At 34.6% G+C, this 11310-nt stretch overlaps 1 protein-coding gene across 3 annotated transcripts in view; it reads left to right on the forward strand.

The window, feature by feature from the left end:
* PTPN2 (protein tyrosine phosphatase non-receptor type 2) overlaps positions 1-10663 on the forward strand; it is an 85611-nt gene extending 74948 nt beyond the window's left edge. Inside the window, exons 9-11 of one of the 3 annotated variants that reach the window (XM_075993701.1) lie at positions 2567-2668; positions 5656-5768; positions 10293-10663. In XM_075993701.1, the coding sequence (XP_075849816.1) occupies positions 2567-2668; positions 5656-5671 (118 nt within the window). In that variant the 3' untranslated portion in view covers positions 5672-5768; positions 10293-10663. Of the gene's footprint in view, positions 1-2566; positions 3021-5655; positions 5769-10292 lie in introns of those variants that run through there. The other 2 variants (XM_012746227.3, XM_012746226.2) reach the window with 2 other exon arrangements.
* Positions 10664-11310: the final 647 nt, after the last annotated feature.

Consider the following 11310-nt stretch of genomic DNA (forward strand, 5'->3'; position numbering starts at 1 on the left):
AAAGCGAGACTCTGTCTCAAAAAAAAAAAAAAAAAAAAAGTTGTATTATATCACAAATTGAGAGTAGTCCATCCTTCTCTGGAATTGTGGTTCTTGAACTAAAATGAAGGCATGTCTTGGTATTTGTATCTAGTCCATTCCTGAATTATATAGTACATTTATGGAAAGCAAGAACCTGTATTCTGTCATTTTAAATGAGAAAAACTGCGTGTCCCCAGCCCAACCAAAAGATATAACCAATTTATTCCCAAATACAATAAAAACCCTTTTAAACTCGTAGCATTTAAAGTACTAATTATATAATCATATAATACTTAATGAACTCATTATTGGGCTTATATGATAAATCACAGTAGTGTAAAATACGACATAGAGATTACAATTTCCTTCTGCACTGCAGTGAAAATAAAAAATGAATTAATATGTTAAAGCTTTTATCTGAATTGGAGCCTTGTTGCTGATGTCCCCAGGCTCCTGTCCAAAGCATATTCAGGGACCCATTGAAGGCTAACCCCCTCTGTACTTTTATGTATTTTACATATGCTTTTTCTGTACTTGAACACACTTGAATATCTTCGCTAGCAGGTATGTGCATGTTTGTCATAGTGAATTTTCAGCTCAAGAGAGTAATACTTTTTGTAGGTCATTATAGCAAATATTTAGAGTTCAGACAGCCAGGGATATGTGTATATATGTTAAGTAAAAGTGAAAAAGACGTAAGAAAGCACATAGGACTCACAAAGATAAGCAAAACATAGTCCTCCAGTTGGTAATGTATTATGAGGATAAAACAAGTAACCAAATTAACAAATTATTAGTAAATTATAAGTTACTTACTACAAATTAAATGCTGTAAGATAAAAATGGAAGGAAGGGCTATTGGGGATGGAATGAGGGAGAATTGAAGAGTAGAATTGAAATGAGACACCAGAGAGAAGAGAAGGTTCCTGTTTTAGTGGGGAACAAATTTGGAGAACAGCAAAAAAGCGTTTGGACAACAACAAAGTTATTCATAGCAGGAGAATATTGGCAAGAGTTTGCGTGAACATATGTTTTCAGTTCTCTTGGGTACTAGTTTAGCAGTGGAATTACTGGGTAATGTGGTAACTCTGTGATTAACATTTTGAGGAGCTGTCAAGCAGTTTTCTACAGCAGCTGCACCATTTTACATTTCCACCAGCAATCTCTGAAGGTTCCATTATACCAACAAAATGTAACATTGATAAAATAAAATATTCTGATATGGTCCATATTCACATTTCTCTAGTTGTCTAAAAAGTCCACCTTATAGCTTTTTTAATAAACAGCTTTTGGGGAATATAATTTACATACCATGAAGTTCACTCATCAAAAGCATACAATTCAATAAACTTTAATATATTTACAGAGTTGTCTTGCCAACACCACAGTCTTAATTTTCATGATCCTAGCTCTGTTTAAAAGAAATACTTCAGGATCTAATCAAAGACCATACATTATGTTAGGTTGATTTGAGTCTTTGGTCTCCTTTAATCTGGAACCATCTCCCCCCTTTTTCCCTCCATGCTTGACATTTGTATTTTTGAAGCTTCTAGACCAGTTGTCTTTTGGAATACGCCACCATCTGGATTTAATCATTGTTTCTCATAGTTAGATTCAGGTTAAACATTTCAGCCAGGAAAAAAGTTCTCTTTTTTTCTCTTCATGTAGGATAGGCATTGAAGAAGCATTCAAGATTTTTAATCAAGCTACAAGTTCAGAGCTACACTTCAGAAAATTTACCATGGCAATAATGTTTAATCTGAGGGCAGATAAGCTGGTTAGGGTGTAATACAGATTATAAATGAAAAGAGGAGATGAATTTTGTGAATTTTTTTTAAATAGTAACTTATATATTGCCATTGACCATTATCTTTTGTTTTAAGAGATGGGTTCTTACTATATTGCCCAAGCTGGACTTGAGTTCCTGGGCTCAAGTGATCCTCCTACCTAAGGCTCCTGCCATCCTCCTGGGTGGCAATTATTCTTTATGTAGTACTAGGACCAGGTATCTTAGGAGTCATAGAACTGCCATTGACATTAAAATCCTGTACCAAAGAGGACATAGAAATATGTGTGGGCAAACAGGAGAATAGGCACTCCCACAGCAGAATATTCATGGAAATATTAAATAGATAGCTCTATCAGGGGCCTTTGTGAAACATCAAATGTGAGCTTGAAAGGAGATCACATGGCAAGGGGACCCCTTTGTCCTCCCACCCCTGCTTCTGCTCGCTCGTTAGCACAGAAGGACAGAAAACTAAGTCATCAGTTCACGTTTTAAGAAAGAAGGTACCTTATTTTCAAATTATTATTTTCAGGTCCTACTACAAGTGTTTATTAACATAAAACTACCAGAAATGATTGCCAGAGTACATCTATGAACCATTTAGAATATTGAGGCCTTTCTCCTTTTTTATTCCAGTTTTTGAGATTAAAAAAAGTATGTAGATATGTGTGGTTTTATTTGCATTTTGGTCCTCTGTACTAGAGTAATTAAATCATTTTGGATGTGCATTTCCTTTTATTTGTCTTTATTTATTCATAGTGTTCTACGGAAACGTATTCGAGAGGACAGAAAAGCTACCACAGCTCAGAAGGTGCAGCAGATGAAACAGAGGCTAAATGAGACTGAACGAAAAAGAAAAAGGTGGTTATATTGGCAACCTATTCTCACTAAGATGGGGTTTGTGTCAGTCATTTTGGTTGGCGCTTTTGTTGGCTGGACACTATTTTTTCAGCAAAATGTCCTATAAATAAACAATTAATTTTGCTCAGCAAGCTTCTGCACTAGTAGCTAACAGTGCTACATTAATCATAAGGGTTTGTCTGTTCGCAGCAAATGCCTCATATCCCATAAATGGTGCAGTAGAATAGACATCAGCCAGATCAGTGGTATTCACAGTCAGAAGCCCAGCATCTCAGGACTCTCTTACTGCAGGTTCCTCTGAAACCCAAAGTGTAAACAGCGTCTAAAATAAAGGCATTCATGTTTGTAAAAACTGGTACATTTTGCAACTGTATTCATACATGTCAAAAGTAGTATTTCGCCTGACCAATGTTGAGAAATCCTTTATCCTAGGATTTATTTTGGGAGGCTATCTGGATTTTAACCTGCAGTTGATATAAGCAATAAATATTGTGGTTTTATCTACATTAATAATGGAAAGAAAATGACAAATGTGTGTAATGTATAATGTTCTGTTGACATGGGCAGCAACACTTTATATTCTTAACCATTTCAGGGTAGATATATTTTACAAGTATTTAATCTTAATTTTGTAGTTAACTGTACTTTTTGAAAGCTCAATTTGAAAAATCTGTTACCATAAAAAAATAAATTGTATGTTGATTCAATTGTACTGGATACATTTTCCATTTTTCTGAAGAGAAGTTTGATATGAGCAGTTAAAACTATGAATAAGCAATTTCTACTATATATTTACGTTTCTTTTGTTTTGCAGTTTTTCCCATTTTAAAAAGAAAAATAAAAAAAATTTTTTCCTAAAAATATCTTTGAAGGAAAGCTCTCCTTACTGGGATAGTCAGGTAACAGTTGGTCAAGGCTTTGTAAAGAAATTGGTTTTTGTAAAGCCCATTACTAATAATGTTTACTTTTCATGAAAATTTCAATGTAATTACCCTAATTTATAATTGGGATAAGTCATGATTTAGGAAGTAAAAGAAATAGCATTTTATGATCCACAGTTTCAGTTTACTAGACTGAAGCTTTGAAGTAAAATTTTTTTTAAAGTTCTTTCTACTTCAATAAATAGTATGATGATGTGCAAACCTTACATTGTCATTTTAACTTTTTAATGAGTATTTTCAAAGCATAATGTTTAATGAATTTAACTGCTCATTTGAGTACTTTCTCCAGATCCCAACATTGCATTCAATGTTTAGCTTGTTTTATTTGAAATAGTTGTTATAAATTTAATTGCTAGGAGGCATAGATAGTAAACATTATTTCAGTGGTTTTCAAACTATGCTCATTGGATTTCCAGGGGAGTCACCAAGAGGTTACTTCCAACCACAGCATCTCATCTCTTTTTATATGCCACATAAGATTTCTGCATAGACTTAATTATTTTAAAGGGGGCAATTATAATTTAAAAACAGTTTGAAAACCATTGGTATAGATATATACTTCTAATTGATTTGAGTAGCCTTCTTGAACTTGTTAAATTATACTGCAAGTATGAAAGCAGGATGTAGGTGGTACAACATATTAAATAAGATTTATATAACATGTGCCTGTGTCCTAGTTCAGTATTACTGTGTCCTGTAGCCTTGAAATGGAGAGAAGGTAAGAGGGGCATTTCATATATCTGTCTGCATTAAACCTGTGTGGAGGCATCAAGACCCTAACATTGTAGGCTATTATTGGCTTAAAGTCTTTCTTCCCAGTTTGCATTGGTTTATCTTTGCTGAAAGACAACATGTTCCTCTGCAAGTCAGATATGGGTAGGACTTATTAAACTTCCAGTTGAAGATAGCCTTGCTTTAAACTTAAGGAAACATGCTAATAAGAATGCACCCTCACCCCTTTGCTAAGTGAACGTGCTTCATTGGATTTGACATTTCAGCTTTGCTTTTTGTCTGTTTTTTTGTGCTTCTGGGTGGTGTTTGGTGTGATACATTTTTAAAATCACATTCAGTATAGTGAACATGTTGGCCTACTTCTTCCAAGGTTAGTCATCTTTCCTTCTCCAAGCAGATCCTTGAGAATGGTGTTGACAGTGGAAACTATAAATGGTATTCGGTTTTTACCAGCAGTAATAATTTTGGTGGGTGCCATGTACTAATTATTGAAAAGACATGGCAGCATGTTATACATAATATTTTCTGATTTTAACACATTTTAGAAGTCAGATGTGTAGTTTGACTTCAATGAGGGAGTGTTACTTTTTGAATAGCTTAAGGAACATCAAAGATTTTTTTTAAAACTGGCTTTATTATTTTCAGGAAAGAATCTTTAGTTCATTTCCATTCATGTCTGTGCCTGCTAATAAATTGACAATAACCTTCAGTTTAATGCATGTTTTCTCACTCCACCAACTGGTTATGTGCCCCTTTCCAAGTTCAGCCAAGTATTTTATGTTACCCTACTAGTGATTTTTATCTATACTTGTACATATATAAAATGTAAAAATATAATTCTCCATGTTTAATTTCTCCATATAAAAAATGAAAATCAGACCCATTTTCTGCATTGTTAATGGTTTTAAAGTAATATCTAATAAGTATAAAGAGGACTTTAGAACACTTTATAGAGGACTTTATAAAGACCATTTCTCATGTTCAGAGGAAATTTTATATATTTGACAAGTTTTCTACCTCTCGGTCCCTTTTCTCTTCTAGCTTTTTGGTCGATTTCACTGTTTTAATATTTCTACCTAGGAATGAACAAGAAAAGAGAAAGGAAGTTTTTAAAAGGTTGTTAATCATTTTCTTTTAAAATAGCTCTGCTCAACAGGTATGTCAGAGATTATAACTCTAATTTTATGTGCACTTGTGCTTGTCCCCTTTGTCTTAAACTAGAATTAATGATATGAATCAAACACTATGTATTGGTTTAAAAAGTAGTTTTTGACAGTCTTCCAGTTTTTATATCAGTTCCTTCTTTGCTTTCAGCATCAATTCAAAGTGATGATGGCTACCAATTATTGATCGTTTAATATATGCCAGGCACTGTGCCAAGCACGTTTTACATACTATCTATTTAATCCTCACCACAAGCGTATGAGGTAGGTGGTGTTACTATTCAGCCATAATCAGCCTGAGACATGGCATTTCTACATCCTTTTATGGTGCTATCATTGAAGGGTCTCAGATGAACAGCATATTTTAGAATTAGATAATTCTCAAAGAAAGACTGCAATTCATTTCCTACTTAGAAAAATATCACTGACCAGATTCTATATCTAGTCACAGCCCAGAACCTGATGGTATTAAACGTGTTTTTATTAACCACTGTATTTCATAGTGAGTACCTACATTTCCTGCCTGCCTGGTGGTTGTACAGATTTAAAAATCTCGTCTGCCTTCATCTTTACTTTTCAAATCTTTTAAGAGATTTTTAAAAAATGTAGTCTATTATAAGCCAAGTGTCATTAGGTATGTAGTCCATTTATTTCCATGTTCAGGCAGGAGTTCAAGTCTTCTATAAAATCGGTTTATTTTTTCTTCTAGTAGATCTGTACATGGGTTCTCAGTGAATATCGAGAATGTAGCCAGGGCACAGCTGTACACAGTCTGTTGTACACTTGGCGGCGGTGGGTGTTTCTGAAGTCATCCTTTGCTTGCTGTACTTGACTCAAATATCCACAGTTTGGAACTAAGTACGTAACAGAAATGTCCGTCCTGCCTTCTCATTTATACATCAATAGCTAATAAAGTCTCTTTCTCTTAAGAAGCCCTTATGTGGCTTTGACTTATTAGGATGATAAGGGCATAGAATCTTATAAATAAGATTTTGAAAAATAAAAATGTAATATTTTTCCATGTAGTAAAATTGTCTTCTCATGACTTAAAATACAGGTCTTGAAAATACAGGTGTTGGTCTTGGTTATTACCTGGACGATTTACTCTGGAGTTGACCTATTTCATTCATCTTTTTTTCCAATTTGTTTGGATTTGATTCCATTTTTTCCTTCTACCTACTTTCAAAGCAATATTTATGGGGCAGCATCACCAAGAGCCCCTATAACAGTGTATATACTGGAAATTACAGCTATTTTTGTTCCATTGAATATACGTATAAATGGTAACATGCCTTGCTAGAAAGAAACTCAGGTTGTGTAAACTCCTCAGTCCCTGCCCTACCAAGGAATCTCCAGTTTAAATACTATGCACTTATTGGCTGTATTCGGTGCCTGATTCTAACACACATTTTGCTTTTCATCCAGATTCAGGAATTTAAGTTTTTTCTCTCTTCTTTGGGTAGTGTTCTTAAAGTAAAAACTTCTAGGAAAATGGTATGAGTTTGGTTCTCTTATCTTTCCCTCAGCAGCAGGAATTTTCTGAATATTTGGGACATTCAGATTGCTCCGGTAACAGCATTGAGCAGTTCTTCACAAGTGCTTCCTCTCAGCACTCTTCTGGGACACCGTTCTCTTCCCTGGCTGCTGTATTCTAGAAAGGCTCATTGTCCTGTGGGGAGTACTTTTCTTCACTGTCATTTGAACCTTATCTCCTCTTGTATGCTATTTACCTCAGCACAGAGCCATTACCAAGTGTAAGCAGTGACTGGTCTGAGAGGCTGACATTTTATGAGTAACATTCTAACAATGAAAACATTTGAAAGAGCCCTAACCATTTCTGAGCAATCTCTTGAGAGAAAGAAAAGTTAAACCTTTTGAACTGCTTACATTTTGTTTAATTTAGAGTAGAATATGGGGATTATACAATTTAATGAGGATATTACTTAGAGTCTGATACTGTCTGGTTTTACCTTATATAGTATGTTTTGAGGAGCTACAAGGAGAATTGCATGGGAATTTTTTTTTTCTTTCTAGACACCATTTTTTAAGAAGCATCAAATTATTGTTGCTCTAATTTGGCATATATTTTTCAGATACATGATGCTGTTGATATTTCAAATTACTACTATTTAAAAAACTCTACTTTGAGTTTAGTGAATTCAGGATGTGAAATTTACCTAGGTGGTAAATCATCTTTAAGGCAGTGCTGTGCTTACCACGGAAAAGTCTGTGATGAACCTTGATTCATTTCAGTAGAATCATAGTGTGCATACCTGGTGGCAAAAACTACTTTTGGTGCAGTTTGACTTTGTATCACCTCAGGCATGGGGCTAACTTGGGAAGAGCATGCCCTGTACTGTACCTAGCCTGTGCACCACACCAGCATGGAGCAGTCTGCGAGGGCCACCTTCTGCAAAGGAAGTACCCAGTTACTGGGTTCAGCTCTTTACATTTGATTTGTTTGGACCCATTTTACTATTTTGCCTTATTAAATAAAAATAGCAAAAATTGATTCAAGTCAATATATTAGCATTTTCTAAAATGAAGCCCATTTGTCTTTTTAGTCTTGCAAATAAAAGTCTTTTTTTTTTTTTTTTTTAAATAGAGACAAGATCTTGCTCTGTTGCCCAGCCTTGAGTACACAGTGATGTGATCATAGCTCCTGGCCGCTTTGAACTCCTCAGCTTAAGCTATTATAGGCATGAGCCCCTGCACCTGGCCTAAAATAGTCTTTTAAAACAGCTAACCAATGATTTAATCTTATTCTCCTCCCCCCCCCCAGCCAAATTATATTTACATAAAGGAACAATGAGTGAATTTTTTAAAACACTGATTTTTAGTAGATATAAATGATAGTTCGTCCTTAGTAAATAGGTCTTTAACAGACTACAGGGGACAACAGTATGTTGAACAGCTACAATTCTGCCAACTGGTTTAACTACATAATCTAACCCGCATAACGCTTATTCTAGGTGTAGATAGCATTAGCCCTATTTTCACATAAGAAAATGGAGTCAAAGAATAACTTACCAGGATTGCACAGCTAGTTAGTACATGACAGAGCTGAGATTCAAACTCTAATCTGTAGAATTCCGATAACTCATACTTTCTCCATTATGTCACACTAATTCTGTTTTTATGGAATATTTACACCAAACATGTAAGTGGGGAAACAGACAACCAAGGTAAAAATAATAAATAAATCCAGAGTAGGCTGAGTATAGTGGCTCATGCTTACAATCCCAGCACCTCTGGAGGCCTAGGTGGGAGGATCACTTGAGGCCAGGAGTTGGACACCAGCCAGGGCAACATAGACCCTGTCTCTACAAAAATGAAAAAATTGGATGAGCATGGTGGTGCCTGTAGTCCCAGCTATTCAGGAGGGTGGGGCTGAAGGATCACTTGAGCCCAGGAGTTGGAGGCTACAGTAGTCCTCTTTAGTTTTTTAAGTGGAGCAAAAAAAAAAAAAAAAAAACCAACGTTGTGCAACAGTTTGGAGTGGAACATGAGAATATTCTCTAAACCTAATCATTATTTCATTGGCTTTGATTGAATTGTTTCTTTGTTTTAAAGAACAGACCTCTGAATGCTTAGAAGATAAATATATATTTTGCAGCAGTCAGAATCGATAAAAAGTACTTTTCCTTATTTTTATCAACTTCAGTTCAGGGTTCTGAAGATCCCTGCAATAAGCTTCTATAGTCGTTTTCTGAGTCACAGACATCTGATGTGAATGTTTCTTGATGACTTGACATTTCTCCATAAGCATTGGAAAATCAGAGAAGAAAGGACTTCAGAACACCAAGGTGCTTGGTCCAAGGTGCCTGCCTTTAGAAGAGGGAGCCAGTGGGCAGGAAAAAGCCCAATTCTCAATATTTTGGGGGTTTGGACTAAATGTGTGGATGTGGTTTATATTTCCTATTTTTATATGTGGAGATAAAATACTGACAAATATTTAGATTTGGGGTTTTCTTGTGGTAGTGACGAGAATTGGGGGAAGAATGGAAATACCATCAACCTCCCCAACGTTCAGTTATTTGCAAATATTGTGCAATAACATCAAAAACTCAACTGTCCTTACAGTAGTTATTCCATCTGTCTATTGCTTGTTTCATCTCTCATTTATTTTTACTTTTTGGCATTAAAACAATAAATCTGTCAATTATTTTATGTCTTTGTTTTCTTTTATATTGTTAGTAAGTAACTTAAGTATCATGCCATTTCAGTTCTGTAGCTATAATCATTCATGTTATCCTTCAAGACAAAAGCTGTCTAACAGTCTGTGATTTAAAAATATAAACCAACTTTATGTTCAAACATTACATTAATAATATTTTTATCAGTATTAAACAGTGGAGGTCCAAATGGGATTATACTTTTGCATTGAATTTCAAAGTATTGGTAAGTTTAGCATATACCATATAGTCTTTGTAAATTCTTATGGGTACATCTTTTTTTTAACCTGTCTGTCAGTATCTCACTTAGAGGTCATTTTTTTAGTAAAACAGGATGACCTAAAAAATTCATAGTAATTATTGAAGAATATGAGTTACAGTGCGTTAACATGAGTCTACCTCATACCACCAATTCTGTTTGAAAATCGAGCACTTTGGCAGTTTTACCAAGAAAACAGTGAAGCACTTAGTGTGGCTGAATGTGATATGTTGGAATGATTTTTGGTTGCCTTTTTAGTTCATTGTTAGTCCTTTTATGTTTGTGTGTATCTATGTATGTCTGTGTGTTTGGTAAATATGAATTGAATAGATGACTTCTTATTTTATGTTTTAGGCCAAGATTGACAGACACCTAAATATTCATGACTTGAAAATATTCTGCAGCTATAAATTTTGAACCATTGATGTGCAAAGCAAGACCTGAAGCCCACTCCGGAAACTGAAGTGAGGCTTGCTAACCCTGTAGATTGCCTCACAGTTGTGTGTTTACAAAGTAAACTTTACATCCAGGGGATGAAGAGCACCCACCAGCAGAAGACTTTGCAGAACCTTTAATTTGATGTATTGTTAAGTGTTTTTTAATACATGTATGAAATGTAGAAAGATGTATAAGAAATAAATTAGGAGAGACTACTTTGTATTGTACTGCCATTCCTACTGTATTTTTATACTCTTTGGCAGCATTAAATATTTTTATTAAATAGACTATGTTGGTTTGTGTGAATTATCTTAGGATAGCCCTATTTTAAATGGATATTTTCCTATGGGTTTACTCTCAAATTTCTATAACTAGCAATTGATATTTAAATTGTAATTGGGTCAAAATGTTGGTCGTTTGCTTTATAGGGTTTTTTAGTTATCCTCTGTAGTCTTTCTATCCTAATAGTATTGGTTAGGTGAAAGCAATGATAGAACAGTTATAAAGTTCCTTTTCTTACTTGGAAAAATATTAATATAGGTAATGGTATTGCTTTAAATTAATTTCAAATAAGTACAGCAATGCAGTTTTTAAAAATCACAGTCTTATTTCTGTGTTGGATGTTACTCAAATATTTTCTGTTATGAGAAAGCCAAAAGTTCCTTCCTGAGTGAGGCTTTCGGTGTATTTGCCATCTCGTTTCCCAGTCGACTGATGGGTTTGGGTTGTGTATCCACTTATTGTCAGATTATTGGAGGTATTCTTGTTATCCAGAGACACTCGAGCCTCCACATCATGAGCAGCATTTTAAGGGTATTACAACTCAATTTTTTTTGTTTTGCCAACTGTGAAATTCTTATGCCATTCATAAATATGTCTGTTTCATCTTTTAAAAATTTAAATGATTTAATGTTCCTTTTTGCCTTTTATGCCA

This window comes from Microcebus murinus, chromosome 17 (genome assembly GCF_040939455.1).
Source record: "Microcebus murinus isolate Inina chromosome 17, M.murinus_Inina_mat1.0, whole genome shotgun sequence".
Taxonomy (NCBI): domain Eukaryota; kingdom Metazoa; phylum Chordata; class Mammalia; order Primates; family Cheirogaleidae; genus Microcebus; species Microcebus murinus.